This window comes from Saimiri boliviensis, chromosome 2 (genome assembly GCF_048565385.1).
Source record: "Saimiri boliviensis isolate mSaiBol1 chromosome 2, mSaiBol1.pri, whole genome shotgun sequence".
NCBI classification, from domain to species: Eukaryota; Metazoa; Chordata; class Mammalia; order Primates; family Cebidae; genus Saimiri; species Saimiri boliviensis.
Window position 1 is genome coordinate 29,297,537 of NC_133450.1, and position 22,767 is coordinate 29,320,303.

The 22,767-nt window shown below is 50.1% G+C and overlaps 1 protein-coding gene across 1 annotated transcript; it reads left to right on the plus strand.

Annotated features, from left to right (window-relative positions):
- The first annotated feature begins 795 nt into the window (after positions 1-795).
- Positions 796-21,153, plus strand: SYNDIG1L (synapse differentiation inducing 1 like). The gene is made up of 4 exons (XM_003924540.3): positions 796-947; positions 16,976-17,452; positions 19,080-19,220; positions 19,376-21,153. The coding sequence occupies exons 2-4, from the start codon at positions 17,036-17,038 to the stop codon at positions 19,532-19,534; spliced, it is 717 nt and encodes a 238-aa protein (XP_003924589.1). The 5' UTR covers positions 796-947; positions 16,976-17,035; the 3' UTR covers positions 19,535-21,153.
- The last annotated feature ends 1,614 nt before the right edge of the window (positions 21,154-22,767 follow it).

The window sequence follows — 22,767 nt, forward strand, 5'->3', positions numbered from 1 at the left end:
GGTCCATGGGATTTAAAACCTGTGCACTTCCCAGCACAGCACTGTGTCTCTAAATCATGAGAGATTTCATCCCTGTGAGCCCAGCGTCCTCGTCTGCAAAATTGGAGGGGGTTGGGTGTGGGGACTGGGCAGGGAAGGGGAAAGTAGGGGAGGGGATTATATTGCCTAATAGAGTTGTTAAGAAAATTAAATGAGCGTATGTTGATGAAACACATTAGCCGGCGTGATGTCTGCTATATAGTAGGTGCTCAATAAATGCTGTTTGTTTTTCTTTTTAGGACAGATCAATGTTAAAAACTCAGGGCTGGCTTGGGAGCCTAGGAGCTCCAAAATGCTTCAAGAAGCCCAAGGGCCTCCCATCGCTCTGGGGTGCGCGGGAGGAGGGAAGAGAAGGCTGGGAAAGAGGGCTCGGCTCCAGGAAGCGGGTATGCGGGTTCCAGCTGCGCGCCCCTCGCTTCGCCGCCTCCTCTGGGCTCCCCCGACTTCCCGCCCCGCCCCGCCCCGGAGCCGGGTCCGGAGTGCCTGGTGGGCTGATTCCGGATCGTGGAAGCGAGCACGGAGCACAGAAGCTAGAGGGAGGCAGCGGCGGCGGGAAGCGGGGAGGAGGGGGATCCTCCTCGCTGCTCTCCCAAGTCGGCGCAGAGCCGCCTCGGGCCGGGCGGAGGGCTGCGCGGCGGCGGCGGCGGCGGCGGCGGGGCCCGGCCAGGATGTGGGGCTCCCGGGACCGCGCGGGGCGGGGCGGGCGGCGGCGGCGGGCGGCCGGCGGGAGCTGTCCGCGGTGCTGAAGCGGCGGCGGCTCTGGGACGCGGGGCCGGGAGCTGGGGAGCCCTCTCGGGAGTTCCACTGCAACCGCGACCGCGACCGCGAGGCGGGGGCGCCGTCGCTCACTGGCCCATGCCGAGCCCCCGAGCCCCGCGGAGGAGGCGGAACCGTCCGCGGCGGGACAGGTAAGGGGCGGTCTTGGGGTGCAGCTGGAGCGCAGAGCTAGGCGCGGAGCCGGGAGTGAGCTGGGGAGGGCACGGGAGCCCTCTCAGGGCTGGGGGATCTGACTCTGCTGGCCGCACCTTGCGCTCCGCAGAGTCTCCCACCTCGTCCATCCCTACCCCTCACCCCTCAGGCTGAGGGTGCTAGGAGGGCCCTGAGACAGGTTCCTGGGCACCATGACCCCACAACACCAGGCCTTGACCCTGACCTCAGGCAGCTCCTAGACACCCTGCCTACTGGCCGCAAGAAATACTGATTAGAGCCTCAGACTCCCTGGTACCCCAGTCCCCACCAAGGTTTTGCGACACCAAGAAAATCTGAGCAGGCTTCACTAAGCTGCCCTTTTCTCGCACCCAAACCTGTTCACCAGGGTGACTGGAGTGGCTGTGGTACCCCCTGCTCTGAGATTTCTCTGCCCTGGAAATGGCTCTTGGGCCAAGGCCCCTTAGGATGGATTAACCCATTTCTTCAGGGAAGGAAGAAGATCCTGGAAGATATCTCAGTATTTTTTTTTCCTCTGACACTCTTGACTCTCAGAGAAGCAGGCCAGATTTGCATCGCATCTCTTGGCGCATGAGGGCAAAGAGTCGGGGAACCTGGGTCCTGTTTTCTATTATGTGCTGGCGACCCTAGACAGAGCCTCCATTTGGAGTTCTCTCTCATTCTGGCAAGAGTGTGCTGAATGAGCTCATTCTGGCCTGCAAAGTGCTTCTAGTTCTTCAGAGCAGAGTTCTCTATGACTAGCAGAATGCATCGATCAAAATAAAACTGCATGGAGAAAGACTTGGCCTATACTTGTGGCTGACCACTGCTTTCTACTGCTTTACCCCCACCCTGTAACCCAGCACAACTTCCCCACCCCCAGGGATAGAAAGAGCACTAGAGTAGGAGTTCCTGGCTGGATGCTGGCAGTTTACTGGCTTTGGCTAGTTCCTGAAGCTCTCTCAACCTCATTATCCTCACCCCTAGAGTGGGAATAAGGTCACTGCTCTGCCCACCTCAGGGAACTGTCTTGGAACCCACTGAAAAACAATGCACCTGATTGGAGGCTTGCCACCTGTACATCTCCATATCAGTGTGAACTGCTGTCACTGTTCCCAACCCCTAGCCAGGCCTGCTGGCAATGACCTGATTATTGTCACCCCTACCCCCTCTTCTTCCAACCTGGCCATTTCTCCCTTTGTCCCTGGCTGCCCTGGGGTCCCAGAATCAGTGAAACCTAACTTAAAAATCTTTAGGAGACAAAAGTGTGCCCTGCCTTCTTCTCCTCTTCCACCATCACCTATAGGAGATAATACAAGGTGAGAGTCTGACTCACAGGTTTTAATTTTTTCTCCCTAAGAACCACGGATCCAGGGAAACAGCTTCTTGAAGGCAGGAACTGTGTTGTTTTCATCTCTTTGCCTCCCTCCACAACCCCCTCCCCAACAGCACTAGGAAGATAGTAAGGACTCAGTAATCGGGTGTAAAATGAGGGAATGAAATGTTAAAATGTATCAGAATAAAAGCACTTAACCAGAGGTCAGAAGCCCTGTGTTTTGGTCACAGATCTGCCTCTATCTAAGGCAGGTCCATTCTCCTCTGGGGGTTCATTTTTCTCATCTGTAAAAGAAGAGAGTTGGGCTAGATGACTTAAGATTTCAAGCCCTGATATTCTGTAGGGCTCTCTGAGGCTGTCCTAAGCCCATAAACCCCTCAGTTCTGCTTGAATACAGGATGTCAGCTTTATCAACATGGTTTGACAACTTAACAACCTTTTAGTAATGAACTGGATTTTATGAATTAAGTGAAAGGGAGCAATAGGAACCAGAAAAAGCCATTTATATTTCTGATGTTTCCTTAAGAACCCCCTCTCTTTTTGTTTCTCTGGGAAAGCCATGAGTGTGACTCAGAGTGACTGAGCTGAGAGGGGCTCCTGCCTCCAAACCAAGAGGCGGGGAACCACCACCCCATCATCCCTGCCGCCACCACCAACACCATCTCTTGTGAGTAAGGACCAGGGACCCCACCCTTGGCCATCTCCTACCACGGACCTGCCTGGCTGTGATCTCCCTCCTAGGAAGACCAGAGGAGGGCACAGGCAGGAAAGATCCATCCCTACAGAGAATTTATATGTGTGATACATATACATAACAAAATGAGTTTCTCTGATAATAATTTCTCTCAACTGTGGCAGGCCCAGCCAAAGCTCAGAAAAACCTTAGCTAATTGGCATTTTGGTAGAGCTGAGTAAGCCATGCCGGTGACCTCCCCGAATTACTCTGTGAGTGTCTAGCTAGGGTGGGGGACAAGTCCCCCCTCCTCACGTCATCGCTTTCTGGCTCCCAGCTGTTGGTGCAGCACTGGCAAGAATCAGCTCTCAGGAGTTAATGGACAGTCACTAACCCTCATAATAAAGTGGCGGCGGCAGCAGCAACAGCAAGCTAGCGAGGTGCTTTCTTTTCTGCAAGGCTGATCTGCGGGGGAGCTGGCCTGCTACTGGGGTGAGGACAATACACTGACATTCATTCTGCAGCTGTTTGGGTGGACACCCCACTCCCAGAGCTGTCAGGGCATGGGTTATCTCTGGTCACCCAGGCAGATGACATCTGGCTCCTCTCTTGACCAGGGAAAACGACCCATTGGCTGCTTCTTGTGTTCCCCTCGTTCCCTCCTTGCTGAGGCTTTTATTCCTGGCCCCTCTACAAGATCTCAAAGGAAAGAAGGGATCAACCCTGGTACATGGCACATGATTGGGTGATCTTGGGGGCAGGGGTTGGCAGAACTGAGAAAGAGGAAGAATAAACGCAACATGGTCATTAAGAAATTGTGTGGGCCGGGCGCGGTGGCTCAAGCCAGCACTTTGGGAGGCCGAGGCGGGTGGATCACGAGGTCAAGAGATTGAGATCATCCTGGTCAACATGGTGAAACCCTGTCTCTACTAAAAATACAAAAAATTAGTTGGGCATGGTGGTGCGTGCCTATAATCCCAGCTACTCAGGAGGCTGAGGCAGGAGAATTGCCTGAATCCAGGAGGTGGAGGTTGCAGTGAGCCGAGATCGTGCCATTGCACTCCAGCCTGGGTAACAAGAGCGAAACTCCGTCTCAAAAAAAAAAAAAGAAAGAAAGAAATTGTGTGGCCCGGTGCGGCGGCTCACTCTGTAATTCCAGCACTTTGGGAGGCCAAGGTGGCTGGATTACTTGAGGTCAAGAGTTCGAGACCAGCCTGACCAACATGGCGAAATCCCATCTCTACTAAAAATACAAAAAGTAGCCAGTCATGTAATCCCAACTACTCGGGAGGCTGAGGCACGAATCGCTTCAGCCTGGGAGGCGGAGGCTGCAGTGAGCCGAGACCATGCCATTGCACTCCAGCCTGAGTGACAGAGGGAGACTCTGTCTTAAAAAAAAAAGGAAGAAAAAGGAAAAAAAAGAAGTGTGTGTGTGTGTGTGTGTGTGTGTGTGTGTGTGTGTTTGTGTGTGAAGAGAGAGTAAAACATTGAAATACACACATACAGGTCTCTTCCCCTGCATGATACACACAAAATGGCAAAAGCAGAGAATATTCAGAGATATTTCTAATCATTAGTTACCTTCAAGTCCAAAAGCCAATTCTTCTGTGCACCCTAGAGGGGCTTCCAGCTCCAAAGTACACCACTCCAGGGAGACAGAAGCAGGAGGAACAGCCTTCACTCTGGGAGAAAGAACATCCCAGTTCTCTAAACGTTCTGCATTTTCCAATTCTTTTCCCTTCTCAGGAACTCAGCTGGCATCCCGTATGGGTCAAGGTCCCCTCTGCTGCAAGCCAGGTGACACTAAAGACCAATCTTCACCCCCCTCATTTCTCTTAACTCCCCCCTTATTCTCTCTCCTCCTTCCTCCCTGCAGCTGCCCCCCGCCCCCATCACCTGGCAAGCAAACCAAGCAGGGAGTGGGGCCCGAGGCTGAAACACTCCATTAGGTGTGTTATCTTCCGCCATTAGATGTGCTGTTTGCTTCTAAATGGTTGGGAATGAGCTGCTTCAGTAGAGAGACAGGTTGTTTCAGTGAGAAAAAAATTTTTGATTTCCACCTGAAAATGGACTAATCTGAGTAGCAGAGCTACCATCCTAATCCTGTCAGCAATTTTCACCCTTGTCAGCCACAAGCCCATCTCCCAGGCAGGTGGATTATGCTTTGAAGGAGAGGCCAGTCCAGCCCATGGGAGCCCAGGGTGGCAGGGGGTAAAAAGGGGGCAATTGATTCTCCCTGGAATACAGAAACTAAGAAACCTCCCATGGGAGCCAAGAATACATCCCGTTGTATTGTCTTTTCTGGGTTCCCTCTGGGATGGAGTCTCCCTCTGTCTCCAAGGCTGGAGTGCAGTGGAGCCATCTTGGCTCACTGCAACTGCAACCTCTGCCTCCCGGGTTCAAGCGATTCTCCTGCCTCAGCCTCCCCAAGTAGCTGGGACTACAGGTGTGCGCCACCACACCCACCTAATTTTTTTTTGTATTTTTAGTAGAGACAAGGTTTTACCATGTTGGGCAGGCTGGTCTTGAATTCTTGACCTCAGGTGATCCACTCACCTTGGCCTCCCAAAGTGCTGGGACTATAGGCATGAGCCACTGCTCCTGGCCTCTGCTTCTTTAATTATTATTTTTCTCTTCTAGTCTTTCTGTTGGATCTTTCTGAAACTCCTATTAGATTGATATCAGACCTCCTGGGGCTCTCCATGTCTCTTACCTGTCTTTTACATGTTTCATCATTCTGTCTTTTTGCTCTATTTCTTAGAGAATTTCACTAACTTTTTCCTTTACATTGAAAGGTTTTTTAACTTTATCTATGTCTATTCTATTATCCAGTCTTTTCATTGAATTTTTGAAAATTTTGGCGATTATTTCCAAAATGCTCATGTTCTTAAATTGCTCCTTTTTCATAGCAGTATGTTCTTGTTTTATAGATGCAGTGTTCTCTTATATCTGCCTGAGGGTATGAATTCAACAGTTTTTTCAAAGTATTTTTCTGTAACTTGAATGATTTGGGATCTGTTGAGTCACTTGTTCTATTCAATTATTTAATCCTTCTCTTTCATTTTCCGGTAGCTGTTTTTTCATTATCTTTTGTTGTCCATTTATACTTAGGAATGAAGGAAGGCATTGACTAGAACAGGCAGCTGCTATGAATTTCCTCTGAACTTGGATAAGTTTGTTTCCCCAATAGGCCTTTCTTCTGAATAGAAGTTGTTCTTACCTCCAGTGTTTGGGGCTACAGGTTTCTCTACACTGATTTCTTCACCAAGGAATCTCATCTGCCCTTTATCTCCAGGAATTCCTGGCCTACTGATGTAATCCTTGTTTTCCACATTTATTATGATTTTATTCTTTTAAAATATACACATCCTGACATTTAAACAGAAACTTAAGAAGCAAAAGAGGTGGTCATTTGTGCTCAGGCTACCAGCAGCCTCTCCCTAGGTTTTCTGTCTCAAGTGGTTGCATGGCCTTCTATTTTGTTGACAAAATCAGAAACCTGGAAGTCACTTTTATCATTTTCCTCTTCCTCACTTCTAGCGAACTGCAGATTCCTGTTCATTTAGCCTCCTAGCTACCCTTTAGATCTGACTCTTCCTCTTATTCAATTCTGCTACAGATCAGTTTCAGGTCCTCATCCTCTTCTTCTGCCTTCATTTCTGTTTTTGCTTGTTTGTTTGTGAACCTCTGCCGATGTTTCAGAGGATTTTTTTTTTTTTTTTTTTTTTTGATACAGCGTCTTGCTCTGTCACACAGGCTGGAGTGGGGTGGCATGAGCTCACTGTAACCTCTGCCTCCTGGGTTCAAGTGATTCTCCTTTCTCAGCCTCCAAGTAGCTTGGATTACAGGCGCATGCCACCATGCCTGGGTAATTTTGTATTTTTAGTAGAGAAAACTGTATTTTCCAGTTCTCACCATCAACTTCGCTGCCATCCCAAGGTAGAGGTCCCCTATCAATGCACCCATAGCATTCTGTGTGCTGCTAACACAACTTACTCCATCTACTGAAACTTTGTATTTGCTAGTCTATGTTTCCCACCCTTCCTTACAGCAGGTGCCACTCCTGGTTTATTTTTGCAACCCAATAACTGGCCTGAAGTAATTGTTCGAGAAATGGTTATTGTGCAGAACCAAATGTGCCTCAGCCAGATGTGTTTCATCTACCCAAATCCTGGAAAGTATTTTATTCCCAGAGAGTCTCAGTACACCTAGCTCACCCATTCACTAATTCACTCATTCATTCATGAGATCCACTGTCTATTGAGTGCATAGTATATGCCACGCAAGGGGATGCAGGAATGAGCAAGACAGACCGTTTCCACCCCGCTGGAGCTCACAGTCTGGTGAAGGAGAAAGACACTAATGAATGAATCACACATATATAAATAGGGACTGTGATAAGCACTTTGAGGCAAGGAGCATGGAGCCGTGAAGAGCAGATAACCAGGGAGGCAAAATCTAGACTGAGGATGTTGGGATCCCTCTCTAAGGAAGTGACCTTTGAGCTGAGAGCTAGAGCATCCTGAAGTGAGTAGAGCTTCTGAGAAACGGAGATGGGAAGTGAAGGAGAGACGGGGACAGGAGTTGAAAGGGGGAATGGCACTGGGGAAGGATGTGCCAGTGATCTGTTGCTGCCTAACTACCCCAAAACCTAGTGGCTTAAAACAACGGACATTTTATTGTACTTCACCACGTTGGAGGGTCAGAAATGCCGGCAGGGTTTAGCTATGTGATCATTCCACTCTGTATGGCATTAACAGAGGTCACCTGGTGACAGATGAGCTGGTTTAAAGAACCCAGAATGGCTTCATTCACAATGTCAGGTATCTTGGGGATGACGAGGAGGCTGGGTTCAGCAGGTTCCATGGACAGGAGCATCTATACACATATCACCTTTCCAGCATGGCGGGCTCAGAGTCATCCAACTACTTACAGAATGGCTGAAGATTCCAGGAACGAGTGTTCCAGTGAGCAAGGTGAAAGATGGCCTTTTATGGCTTGGCCTCAGAAGTCACATAGCATCACTTTTGCTGTGCTCTGTGGTTGAAGCAGTTGCAAGCCCACCCAGATTATGGAGGAGGGGCATAGGCCTCTAACTCTTCCTAGGAAGAGAGTCAAATTATTTGCAGCCAGGTTTTACAATCATCACAATGATTGTATGTATGTATGTATGTATGTGTGCGTGTGTGTATGTATTTTGAGACAGAGTCTAGCTCTATCGCCAGGCTGGAGTGCAGTGGCTCGTTCTCATCTCGCTGCAACCTCCGACTCCCTGGTTCAAGTGATTTTCCTGCCTCAGCCTCCTGAGTAGCTGGGATTATAGGCACGTGCCACCACACCCAGCTAATTGTTGTATTTTTAGTAAAGGCAGGGTTTCAACATGTTGGCCAGAATGATCTCTATCTCCTGACCTCGTGATCCACCCATCTCAGCCTCCCAAAGTGCTGGGATTACAGGCATGAGCTACTGTGCCCGGCAATGATTTTATTTTTTAAGCGAGGGAGACTACAATACATTTAAGCGCTGTTAGGAAGGATCAGGAATTAGGAGCAGTTGGAGACAGAGGCGAGAGAAAGGATAATCAATTGTGTTAGGCTTGCTGAGGAGGCAAACTGAAACAAAGAAAGCTAAGTTCTCCATTTTCTTTGACTCTGCCAACCTTGCCCCCCTCCCCACCCCTGGCTCTTTCTCCCTTTATTCTCAAATGCAGCAAGCTGCAGCTAATGACTCCAAGCTGGCTTGGTGGCTCTCTCGCTTATCACCAGCCAGAAATCTTCAAATCCAGCGCCAAGCCATCAACAAACAGCCACCAGAGTCACAACACTTCACAGTTTACAGAACAGTTTATATATGATCTGATTAGAGGATGGTCTAGCGCCTGTTCTTAAAGATTTCACCTTTTCCCTGGATTTTAATCATTTACATTTAATCTTCTCCCCACTTAGGAAGTTCTGGCTTTTATCTCTCAGTTTAAAAGCAATCTCTCTTGTTGCACGGAGAGATTGTGGTCAGTATCTCAACTTCTTCACAAAGTCTCGGTATTTATTTGAATCCAGACCTTGGGGTTATCTAGGTAGCACCCCTGGGCTGCCAAATCACCCTAAATCTCTTAATCTTTTTTTTTTTTTTTTAAGATTTTTAATGCAGCGCTAGGAGCCACATACCCCCAGGTACCCCACTGACTGCCTGCATGGCAGCAACAATAGCTTAATCTTAATCTTTTTTTAACGCTTCCACTTCTCATTCCTGTCACTGAGGACTCTGGTTTTAACCCATTCAAGATCAACTCTCACCACTGTCACCCCTACCACTTATCACAACCCTCCATATACAGATATGCCTGAAAGGAGTGGTAAGTCAGAGCCCAGGCTTTGGACTAAATCAAACCTGGGTCAAATCCAGTCTCTGTCACTGTTTAATCTTGGGCAAGTTCTGAGCCTCGGTTTCTTCATCTAAACAATGGGAAACAATAATAACCGGCTTCAACCGGTTTGTTGTTGTAAAGTTTTGAGATAAAATACCTGGAACACCTCTTGGGAGGATGCAATAAATAGCAGCTGTTACCATTTTACAGGGTTCTGATAAAAGCTGACTCTATCCTAGGGTGTAAGTTAACTCCTGGTCACACACATCACCCTGTCCTTTCGGCCTCTCTTAACAGTGTCCACGATGCCTCCCTCCAATCAGGTCAGAGCCCACCAGGCAGTGCACACAGCAAACCCCCTCGAGGTCTCAGCCCTACAGCAAATCCTGCAGAACATGGCCCCGTTCAGGCCAGCCCTTTTATCTCATTTGCCAGGACCTCTGTCCTCCCATCCCCGCGTCTGTTTAGTGGCTAGAAGTACACACTCTGGTCAGATAGACTTGGGTCAAACGGAGCTCTGCCACTGTCTAGCTGTGTGATCTCAGAAAACCGACTTAATTTCTCTAAGCCCCAGCTTTCCCACACGTTAAAAGAGGATGGATTAGCCGGGCGCGGTGGCTCAAGCCTGTAATCCCAGCACTTTGGGAGGCTGAGGCGGGCGGATCACGAGGTCGAGAGATCGAGACCATCCTGGTCAACGTGGTGAAACCCCGTCTATACTAAAAATACAAAACATTAGCTGGGCATGGTGGCGCGTGCCTGTAATCCCAGCTACTCAGGAGGCTGAGGCAGGAGAATTGCCTGAACCCAGGTGGCGGAGGTTGCGGTGAGCCAAGATCGCGCCATTGTACTCCAGCCTGGGTAACAAGAGCGAAACTCCATCTCAAAAAAAAAAAAAGAGGATGGATTAAATGAGATAACCCATTTGAAGCACTTGGTATGGTGTTCAGAACAAAACGAGCACCCAATAGTGGTAGCTGATACATAGTGGCATTAGGGTACCATGACTCTGATGTCAGACTTCTGAGGTTCATATCCAGCTCCCCACTCACCAGTTGTGTGCTGTGGGTACCTACAACTTTCTTATGCCTCAGTGTCTTTACCTGTAAAATGGAGATGATGATGACATAGACTTCAAAGGGCTACTCTAAGGATTAAATGACATGATACATGGCATTTAGAATGGTGCCTGGAGCACAGTAAGAACTTAGCAAGCATGGGGTGTTATTATTATTATTCCATTCTTTTACTCTAACCTTTTTGGATTTTCACATTTCAGTTTCATTAGTGCTTATTTGCAGCATATTTTTTTAAATCCAGTCTATCCTTTTTGTTTGTTTTGTTTTGTTAGGAGACAACGTCTTGCTCTGTTGCCCAGGCTGGAGTACAGTGGCGCAATCATGGCTCACTGCAGCCTTGAACCTCCTGGCCTCAAGCAATCCTCCCACCTTAGCCTCCCAAGTAACTGGGACTACAGGTGTGCACCACCATGCCTGACTGGTTTTTTAATTTTTTGTAGAGATGGGGTTTCACTGTGTTGCAACGGCTTGTCTTGAACTCCTAGGCTCGAGTGATCCACCTACCTCGGCCTCCCAAAATGCTAAGATTACAGGTGTAAGCTACCACACCTAGACTCTTTGTCTTTTTAAATTCACCCTTGAGATATAATATACATGACAAAATTTACGAAATTTTAAGTGTACAATTCAATTAAATTCGTTTTGTGAAATATATACAATCTTATAATCACTACCACAACCAAAAGATAGAACATTAGAACATGTGGAAAAAATATATAAAGGAATCGATAAATTAAAAATTCTAAAATAAAATAGATACAGTGAAAAAGAGAACAGTTCAACAGTTCTGACATTCCTTTTTTTTTTTTTTTTTTTTTTTTTTTTTTCTGAGACAGAGTCTCAGTAGCCCAGGCTGGAGTGCAATGGCGCAATCTTGGCTCACTGCAATCTCCATCTCCTAGGTTCAAGTGTTTCCCCTGCCTCAGCCTCCCAGGTAGCTGGGACTACAGGCTCGTACCACTACACCTGGCTAATTCTTTTTTTGTATTTTAGTAGAGATGTGGTATCACCATGTTGGCCAGGATGGTCTTAATCTCCTGACCTCATGATCCACCCACCTCAGCCTCCCAAAGTGCTGGGATTACAGGTGTGAGCCATCATATCTGGCAATTCTGACATTCCTAGAAGTCCTCGGGCCCCTTCCCAAACAATGCCCTTCTCTCCCCCTAGTATTTCATGTAAGTAGAATAAAACACTATATGACTGTCTTTGTCTTTTTATGGACAATTTTATTCCATTTACATTCATTGTAATTGCTGATATAGTTGGTTATAAGCCTAACATCTCAACTATTTATTTCCTATTTGTCTCACCTATTCCTTTTCTATTTTTTTTCTTTTTTAAAGATGGGGTTTCACCATGATGGCCAGGCTGGTCTTGAACTCCGGACCTCAGGTGATCCACCCACCTCGGCCTTCCAAAGTGTTAAGATTACAGGCATGAACCACCACACCTGGCTACTTTTTCTATTTTTTTCTTGCCTTCTTTTGGATAAATCAAGTGTTTTTATTATTTCGGCCAGGTGCAGTGGCTCACATCTCTAATTCTACTTTGGAAGGCCAAGGTGGGAGGGCTACTTGAGCCCAGAAATTCGAGAACAGCCTGGGAAACATGGCAAAACCCTGTCTCTATAAAGAATACAAAAAATTAGCTGGGCGTGGTGGTACATGCCTGTAGTCCCAGCTACCTGGGAGGTTGAGATAGGAGAATCACTTGAGCCCAGGAAGTCGAGGCTGCAGTGAGCTGGGATCATGGTACTGCACTCCAGTCTGGGAAACAGAGCAAGACCCTGTCTCAAAGAAAAAAGTATTTTTATTTTTATTTATTTATTTTTTAAAGATGGAGTTTCACCATGTTGGTCAGGCTGGTCTTGAACTCCCTACCTCAGGTGATCCGCCCGCCTTGGCCTCCAAAGTGCTTGGATTACAGGTGTGAGCCACCGTGCCTGGCCATATTTTTATTCTTTAATATTCCCCATAGTGGTTATACATTTTTTTACTCATTTTTCAGTGACTATCAGAGCAGTGGCTCTTCAAGTGTGGGTCCCTCAACCAGCAGCATCAATATTACCTGGGAACTTGTTAGAAATGCAAATCCCTAGGCCCCACCCCAGAATCATAAACCATGAAGGTAAAATCCAGCAGTCCAGGTTTAACAAATCTTCCCTGTGATGCCGAGACATGCTGAAGTTTGAGAAGCACAGCCCTGAGACAACTTTCACTTCTGGCAGGCAGCTGGGCTGTGTGCGGATAGCCTTCATCCAAAGAGGAGTGGAGCTGATTCAAAGCCTGGTTTCAGTGCTGCGAGGGCTGGTTTGTTTCTGGTTTTCTCCAACTTCCGGTGTGTAGCCTTAACAAGGTCCAAATTGAAAACCAGGATGTCTACTGGGGGCTCTCCTCCTAACAGGCCCTGACTTCCCATTTTTCTCCCCCAGCCCTGAGGCTTCTGGAAGGGCAGCCTCTAAGCTGCTCCTTAGGAATCAGGAAAGGCCTCAAAGGGAATGCGGTGCCAGCTGCCAGGCTGGCCTCCCTGTGTTTCTCTGTCCTCTGGGATCTTGGCATTCTGACCCTCCAGTTCTTACTCCCTTGGTGAATCCTTGAAGCCTTCATATTCCCCACCCCACACACATTGCTTTTCTAGCTATTATTGGTAGTTTAGCATGACATGACTTAGTTTGCCCCAGCTGAAAAAAGAAACCCTCTCTCCTGTTCTTATTCTCCCACTAGGAATATCAATTCAACACGAGCATTTAGAACAGTTCCCGGCACACGGTAAAAGGCTCAATAAGTGTAGTTATTCTTCTTCTCCCAATAAAATCCAGGGTCATATTGAGCTGAGTTGTTAAAAATCAACTCCTCCTAAATCTCTCATACATTTGACAGATAAGTGAACCAATGTCACACTGCATGATTGGACTCTAGTGCAATTGGACTCAGCAGGAGGCTGTAATTGGACTCCAGCGGATTCCTGCCCCTGACCTAGAAGGTGGCAGTGTGCGCTCCATCCTCAAATCAGGGAGTGGGAAACTTTCCAGCCCAGCTAAGTTCTCAGCTCAGAAAAGGACAATCTGGGTGCTGTGGTGTCAGGGTCACCTTCTACCCCCTCCTCTTGTGGGTCCCAGACACACAGCCCCAATTGCACAATTTGAAGCAATCTTAGCTTCAGAATTCCAGACCCTCTCATATCTTTTCTCTGGAACAGAGTACACACACGCATGCATACACACACACACGGGCACACTCGCCCACAGGTACTCCGGTAACCACAGGGTCTGGAAGGCACGCACCATCCAGGAAGACCAAGTCACAACAGTGGCGATGATAATTGCTCTGCTCTGAGTGCTGGTCCCTTACTCCAATGAACAGGGAGAGACAGACCCAAGGAACAAACAGGCTGAAAGGCCAGGCCAAGCCAAGGGCAGGAAGGCTGTGTCTGGGGACCTGCCACTCCTTCCTCCTGGTCAGAACTCTGTGCTGGACCTCCAGGATCATGTCTTTGAACTCCCCATGTGGGCCTAGTAGGATATGGGGTGAGCATGAGCTGTATGGAGAACCGTGACCCTCAGCTGGACTGTGAGCAGGTGCAGCTGCTGCTAACTCGGGTTGCTTTATGGAAGCAGAGGTGTGTGTGTGGGTGTGAGTGTGTGTTTGTGAGTGTATGTGGGAGCAGGCTTTAATGCTGTGCTCAGCCTCCAAACCTAGAAAGAACCCCTCAGCCTAAGGAGGTTTGGAACTGATTTTAGATAATTTGGCTCAGAAGAAATCTATGCACTTAATTTTTTTTCTGGTTTAAAAGTAGTACATGCTCATTGTAAAAAAAAAAAAAAAAAAAAAATGTGGAAAACAGAAAAAAAAACAGAGTATAAGAAAGAAAATGAAAAGCACCTGTGCTCCCACCCCTGGAGATAATCACTCTTGACATTTTGGCGGAGTTGAGATTACATGCACTTACCATTTTCTTTTCTTCTCTCTCATCGAATCTGCAATGAGCATTTTCTCACGTCATTACTCTTTGTAAATCTGTTCAAAGGCCTCATACCGCCATATTGTGCACCATAATTTATTTAACTTGTCTCCAATTGCTGGACGTTTAAGTGGCTTCCAGTTTTTCAGATTGTGTAAAGCCAGGACCATATATCTTTGTGCAGGAAGTGCCGAGGAGCCCTGCTCAAAGGCACCATCCGAGTGCAAGGGAGGAGGAAAGCCGAGAAAGACTGATGTGGCTGGGATTGTGGCGGCTCAGCTGGGTGTACTTTGACCACAAGAGTCTGACAGGAGCAGTGATGGGGGAAGAGGGGGATGAACTGGGATTCAGCTGCCCTTGCCAGCTTTGAACAAGTGCCCTCCAAATGGCCCTATGGTCTTCAGGTATCTTCCCATCCCTCCTGGAGAGATCAGACATGAGGGCAGTCCTCCTGGTGAGGCAAAGTGAAGGGCAGGGGCGAGTCGAATTTAGTCATCTGCTCTGCGGACCCCAAGGCCCCTGCATACCTCAGCCTGCCTGGATGGTGACAGCACAGTACAGTGTGCCTGACTCGAGGCTGCAGGTGGAAGGGACATACATTACAGTCAGCTGGGAAAGAGGCTGGAGGACCTTTGGGGCTCATGTCTTCCACTCTCAGAGGGTGGGCAAGATGGGCAGAGGTGGAGGGGCAGGGCCGGGACTGGGGCAGTACCAGGGCAGTCAGGAATCTGGAGGTGAATCCGTGGCTCTGCTGCCCATCTGGAAAACTGATGTCTTGCTTTTCTTTGCCTTCCTCAACTTGCTCAGGGGGACTATGGTAGGGAAGGAGATGACTGTGCCTCTCACTAAGCTCTGCATGTGTTCACCTACCCCCAGCCCTCAAAAGGGGGAAGAGGGTGAGACTTCACTTCTGTGGAGCTCCTTAGGGGCACAGGATCATGGAATGTTAGTGCTATAATTGATTGACATCAGTGGCCATTGCATGCAGTCACTCATTGGGGAAATTGAGGGGCCACATCAGAAAGCTAATAGAGAGTGGACCAGGCATGGAATCCCAGTGTACCTGACTTCCAAACCCATACGGCTTACAGTGGTCACATGCCCTCAAAATCTACAACACATTCTCATCCCAGCCATCTCTTTGGCTCCACAAAACAACTTTGTGGGGATGTGTGGATGGTAATCCCTATTACCATCCACGTTTTACAGATAAGGAAACTCAGAGGGCACCAACGTCTGCCCAAGGCATCAAGGCCAGGACTGAATCTGCAATCTTCAGATTAGAAATCCAGGCAAGACACAGCCCCATCACCAGCTTCATGACAGGCCAAGGAGGGGACAGCAGGAGGCCCCAGAGCCCCTAGCCTGCCCCTCCCTGCTCTCCATACTGCACTTGCACCTGCCACACCCCAGCATGTGTGGAGGTCTGTGGCTTCCCAGGTGCTACAGGAAGTCCTGGGTGTTTCCATACTCCCAGCTGGGATGTGCGGGTCCAGACCTCAGCACCCAGCAGGCCCCACTTTAGATCCTGTGGGAACTTCTCAAAGTCCCAGATCACCTTAGGGGGAGGTTACCAAGGTACATTCCTCTAAGACTTGCTGGGGCAAGCATCCTCCCTCAGTAAGAGCTGACAGCTGCGAGCACAGGCCGTGCGCCGAGCTCTGGGCTCAGCATACCCCCATTCGACCCTGGAATGAATCCTCTCTCAACCCCAAATCCCACCTGCCACTGAGTCCTGTCAATATTTCCTAGGATCCGTTCCCTTTCCTCCATCTACACCACCATGGAGCCCCAGTTATCTTTGCTTGCCTGCAGCCATAGCAAAGGCCCCCTAACGGGGTCAGTCGGTCTAGCCCTCTCCACCCATTCCCCACACACAGCCATGGGGAAGGCTTCAGGACCCAGATCCCACCCTATCACCCCCGCTTAGACTCCAGTAGGGCTGCACGGTCTGGCCCTCACACCCCATCTCACACCTCCCTGTGCCCTGCACCACACCTGCCTTCTTCTAGGCTCTCATGCCTACCACCCTGTATCCAACCACCAGCTCTTTGCACACATTCTTCCCTCTGCATGAAACGTGTCCCTATCCCCTTCACCTCGTTGACCCACACTCTTCCAATCTCAGCTCCAAGGCCTTCCCTGGGTCTCTGTGTCAGCTCCGTCCATGCTTACATGGACCTGCTGTACTTCTTCAGGTCAGAGACGTGATTTTACGCTTGTCTCCACCACACTGGAAGCTTTGTGAAGACAAAGCATGCATCTGCTCCCTTCCCTGCTTCTCATCTTTCTCACCATGGTATCCCAAACATCCGGAACAGTGCCTGGCATATAGCTGATGCTCAATAAATATGTGTTGAACAGACAAGTGTCTAAGCCAATTGTGTGGGGTAAGCACCACTGCCAGCCCCAATCCACAAACAAAGAAGCAGAGGCTGTGAGAAGTGAAGTAGCCAGTTCCAGGTCCCGCATCTTGCAAAGGACAAAGGCAGGGTTTGAGCCAAGTCAGACAGCAGGGCCCATGCTCTTCACCACTTTAGGTCCTGCCTCTAGTGCCCTGGCCTCAGTGCTTATCTGTCTTGCCTTTCCGACAGGCTCTCTGAGGACTGCTCGGCTGGCCCAGGCTCCCGTCCCCAGCAGCTGCCCCCAGAACCATGGAGAGTCTGAGTGAACTACAGAACCCGCTGCTGCCCAGGAACCCTGCCCACCTCCATGGCCCCTATCCCTACCCAGAGGCCCCACCCAGCTGGTCCTGCCAGGAAAAGCTCTACTCCTACCTCCTAGGCGGCGCTGGCCCTGCTAGAGCCCATCAGCTCCTGGACCCAGGGTCCTTGCAGCTGGCTGTGGAGGCCTGGTATCGGCCCAGCTGCCTCCTGGGGAGAGACAAGGTCAAGGAGCCCAGGCCAGGCAGCTGTGAGACCAGCTTCACAGAGGACAGGGAACCGCAGGAGGGGCCCACAGAGCAGCCCACCGGACCTGGTCAAGCTGCAGAGAATGTCACCATCCAGACTGTGTCCTATGGGGTACAAGAGGAGCTGCGGGGCCAGGAGGACGACCAGGACGAAGAGGAGGTGAGTGCATGAGGTTAAAATGCAGCTTCCAGCCTGAGTCACTTAGGGAGACCCCAACTCTACAAAAAAATTTTTTTAATTAGCCAGGCATGGTGGCGTGTGCCTGTGGTCCCAGCTATGTGGGAGGCTGAAGTGGGAGGATGGCTTGAGCCCGGGAAATTGAGGCTGCAGTGAGCCATGATTGCACCACTGCATTTTAGCCTGGGTGATAGAGCAAGACCCTGACTCAAAACAATAAAAATAAAAATAAATAAATAACTACAATGCAAGTTCCCAGAGCCCCATCGCCAGATACTGAGATTTAATAGCCCTGGGCTGGGGCCCAGGAATCTGTATGCTACCAAAGAAAAGGACTTGGGATACACGTGCAGCCCATGCTTTGAGGAAACAGTAGCTTGAGTTGACTATTTCGTTGTTCAATAGCACTTGTTGTTCTTGTTCTCTTAATTATATAAATAATTCAAACTCATTGCACTCAAAAATAACATTTTGGTAGATGCTTGTGTCTCTTATTCACATTTTGTCCCCAGCCCACTCCCCAGAAGAAATCTTGCCGTACAGTTTTATAATCTGATTGTATTTCTCTAAGCAACATATTTTAGTATTGCTCCACGTAATTTAATGTTTTCCCGCAAGGTGATTTTTAATGTTTACATGGTCTTCCGTTGTGAGTTCTTCCATCATTTATTAACACAGTTTCCTGGTCATTGGTCATTGAGAATGTTTCTTTTTTTTTCTTTTGAGACAGGGTCTCACTCTGTTGCCTAAGCTGGAGTGCAGTGGCACGATCTCGGCTCACTGCACCCTCCACCTCCCAGGTTCATTTGATTTCTCCTGCCTCAGCCTCCCAAGTAGCTGGGATTATAGGCACCCACCACCACGCCCCACTAATTTTTGCATTTTTAGTAGAGAGGGGCTTTCATCATGTTGGCCAGGCTGGTCTCGAACTCCTGACCTCAGGTGATCCACCCACCTCAGCTTCCCAAAGCGCTGTGATTACAGGCATGAGCCACTGCTCCTGGCCGATGAGAGTGTTTCCAATCTTTCACAGTTGCTGTCCTATGATGAACAACCCTGGACATAAATACTTGCCTTCTTTCCTTGTGATAAATTCCTAAAAGTGGAATTGTTGTGCTGTTGTCAAGGCTTTTCATAGAGAGTGCCAAGGCCAGCCTACACCCCGACCTGCAGCAGAAGAGACTGCCTGTTGTTCCATGTCACTGTCCACTGGGCATTGCCTTTTTTTTTTTTTTTTTTTTTTTGAGACGGAGTTTCGCTCTTGTTTACCCAGGCTGGAGTGCAATGGCACGATCTCGGCTCACTGCAACCTCCGCCTCCTGGGTTCAGGCAATTCTCCTGCCTCAGCCTCCTGAGTAGCTGGGATTACAGGCACGCACCACCAAGCCCAGCTGATTTTTTGTATTTTAGTAGAGACGGGGTTTCACCATGTTGACCAGGATGGTCTCGATCTCTTGACCTCGTGATCCGCCCGCCTCGGCCTCCCAAAGTGCTGGGACCACAGGCTTGAGCCACTGCGCCCGGCACATTGCCTTTTTTAAAACCTCTTGCCAGCCTGATGGGGCTGGGCTGATCCTGGGCCTGGTCACCAAACCCCACTGTTTTGCAGAGCGATGCCACTTCAACAGAGAGTGAAAGTGAAGACAACTTCCTCACGCTGCCTCCCAGGGACCACCTGGGCCTTACTCTCTTCTCCATGCTCTGCTGCTTCTGGCCACTGGGCATTGCTGCCTTCTACTTTTCCCAGGGGGTAAGAGAACCTGGGACCCAGGGTTTCTTCTCTGACGCGTCCCTCTACTGGAGGGCTTGGCATCCTGGCTGCGGGATGGGGTCAGGGGCCTGGCAGGCTGGGCTGTTTTGCTGGGTGTGAGGACACTCTGTTCATCAGCATCTCTCTTCCTCTAGACCAGCAAGGCCATCTCCAAAGGGGACTTCCGCCTGGCCAGCACCACCTCCCGCCGGGCCCTCTTCCTAGCCACACTCGCCATCGCCGTGGGGGCTGGTCTCTACGTGGCCGTGGTGGTGGCTCTGGCAGCTTACATGTCCCAGAATGGCCATGGCTAGTAGCCAGTAGGGCCTGCATCCTGACTCCCCTGCCCACCTGAGGCAGCAGTGGGGCTTGGGGTTGCAGACCCTGTGGAAAGGCCCGGCCCCCGAAGATGATCCTGTGAGAGTGACTTGCTGAGGGGGGCACCCCCATTCTGCAGCCTGCAGAGCTCCGTCTTCACTTCTGCTTGCCCAGTGCTCCCAGCCCCAGAGCAGGGCCCGGGGCACCACTGTCTAACCCAGGCTGCAGATGGGAAGCAGAAGGCAGGACTGCCCACCAGGCCATCCCAGCAGGGCCTTGCTCAGTCCATTCTGCCCATTCCCTAGAGGATCTCCTGCCATGCAGCCAGCCCACCGCCCACCCTGCCAACCTCCCCATAGAGCAAGAGCAGGAGGTTACAGGGAGGAAGAAGGGTGCCCAGGGAACAAAGGGACTTGTTCCAATCCTTTCGGTCCATAGGGATCTTCGCCTGGGGACAGCCTGAGCTTCCCCCGACTCCACTTGGCCCCATCATGCCCAGACCTCAGCAGGCTAGGAAGGAAATAGATGGGGGCAAGGGGGCCTCTTGCTGTTTCTGATTCTAGAGGGTGCTGATCTGCCCTGTGGGCTTGTAAGGCACTGCGGACGAGATGGGGAAGAGGAGCCTCGGTATATAAGCTCTGAACCAAGGCCAGGTTCTTGGAGCTTCTTTATGCGGGTGCAAAAGGCAGTTGCAATGATGGAGACTAGAGGGTCCCGCAATATTGCTGGACTACATGAGTCTTCCTACTGTACCCCCACTTCCCGCCCCCATCATTCTTTTCTGGGCTTTGCCTGGGGGCCATGAGCTGGTGCCATCACAAATAGACTAGACCCAGAGAGTGCCATCAGCTCACCAGCCATGAATGCAGGGCCCTAGGTCCAGCCCTGCAGAAAATGCAGCAAGGAGAGATCCTAGGGAGTAGTGAATATAGATAAGGGAAGGGGCTCAGGGAAGGAATGGCCTGCTGAGTAGTCAGCAGTGCTTAGGAAAGCTTCCTGGAGGAGGTGTCCCTTGAACAAAGCCTAGGATGAATAGAATTCATCTAAGGGATTTGTTCATATAACTCTTCGTATTTGTGGGCAGGGATGTGGTAGGAGCCTTCCATGGGGAGCTTCCAGGCTGTTTGGATTCTTCCTGGAACATCCGGGCTGGAGCCAAGCTGCAGCCATTCTAAGGGTTCTGCCAATTCAAGGAGGAACGTCAGGCCTGCCTCTCAAAGACCGATGATGTTTTCCCATCTCTGAATGCTAGGGGATCAGTGGTGGGTAACTGGTTACCCCGGGGCATCTTCACTGATAACCCTGTTCAGAGCCACTCTCAACACCCTCAGGCACTAGGGCACACCCAGAATTTTAGAGATATCCAGGCAGGCAGCGGGGCAGCGCACTGGGAGGGCAGGCCGGTCTGGACTCGCTACAGGCCCCTGCTGTGCATGATGTGAGAACCTGGTCATTCCCGTGCCCCATCCAGAGCCCAGGGCTGTGGCTCCACCACTGACCCTCCCTTGCCCCGCTGTCCTCCCCTGCCTTGGGCACTGCCCAGCCCTCTACTCCTGCATCACAGCAGTTTTAAGGTCTCATTATTGTACTGATTTATCCTTGTAATAAACATTTCTGTAACACCTGGTGCCCTCGAGGTCTCTTGCTGTGCTACCTGCCCCACCTTTGCCTGAATCCCATTCTTCTCCAAGACTGACCTCATTACTGTCTGCTGCTCTGACCCCTGGCAGCCTCCAGAGAGGACAAGCCCACGTATGGGCCTTAGGAGGAGCAGTGGCCAGAGTGCACCGTCCCAGGACTTCTTTGCTTGGAGTATCCTGGCTATAGGGTGATGGCCTGCATTTGGCTTGCTCTTGGCAAGCCAAAGCAAGATCTATGCTGGAAAAAAAAAAAAAAAAAAAAAAAAAAAAAAAAGCCATTCTAGGCTCAAGAGCCTTGGAGGTCAGGGAGAAAGAGATGTGAGCCACAGTGACTGAGGCTCCATGGAGCTGCCTGGAGCTACCAAAGGTGGATCTAGGGTATGAGGGGCCAAGGAGTCCACACCCCTGCCGCCTGCTCTTGGGTTTGCCATATCTTCCATCCCAGGAGCTGCTCCCAGGCAATGTGGAGAGGAAGCCATCTCTGCTTGCCTCACACCCCAGCTCAGCCCAAATCTCCAATATCCTCTTGGACCTGAGACCCCAGGAGCCTGCCTGGGCCAGCACAGGGACTGGCCTGGACTCTAGGTCACTTGCATGAAGGGCCTTGGGGGAGGCGGGTTATGCACATCCCATATCCATGTGTGCACCTACTTCTAGGACACAGCTGTGCGTGTATGCACACACACATGCTGCATGGGCTGCGCACCCAAGAAGGAGATGAGCTTGTGGGATGGCTATGAGGGGCTTCTCTTGGGATAACGTTTGTAGAAGGGTGGAGAGGGGGGCAGATCTGGGCAGAGGGAGTGGTCAGGCTGCGATGCAGTCCTGAACCCACAGGGGAGCCAGATTTGACCCAAATTGGGGTGAAGGCTGAGGCCTTTCTACTCCCTCATTGACCAGTCATTAGATGTGGGCCACCCAGAAAGAGGATGTGACCTCAGGCAAGGCACCGTTCTTCAGCTGAGACAACCCGAAAAGATTTGCCCCCAAGACTGTTTGCTGCCAGGAACTGCAGCAGCTGGAAAGCTGTCCATCCTTCCTGAAGGGGCCCTGGGAGGCTTATCACCATGTCCACCACACCCACCTACCCAGCAGGGGATCTGGTGCCACCTAGATCCCCTCTGCATTCACCTCTTCACACTGAAGGCTGCTTCCGTCGTGTTCTACGTGGTTTCCCTGGGCTCCCCAGTGGGACTGAGCTCAGTTTCCCGCAGCAGCACTCTGCTTGATACATGCCCTTCATTGGCTGACTCCCTCACCCTGCCTCCTTCTCTCCCCAGCTGTGCTTCCTGGGACCATCTCCCAATAAACTGCCTACAGTCGAACCCTTGTTTCAGGCATACAACATGCACATTCATAGGCACATGTACATGTTCCATATATGTGCACATACTTGCATATGCATGTCCCCACACACATGCATACACATAGGCACGGCCACGCAAACATGCCATCCTTCGTGCACACACATGGACATATACACAGGCACAACCCACACATGCACGAAAACTGTATGCACACACACACACACCCACACATGCACCATGTGCACATACAAGAGATGAAGAAGGAAGCTCACACCTGTAATC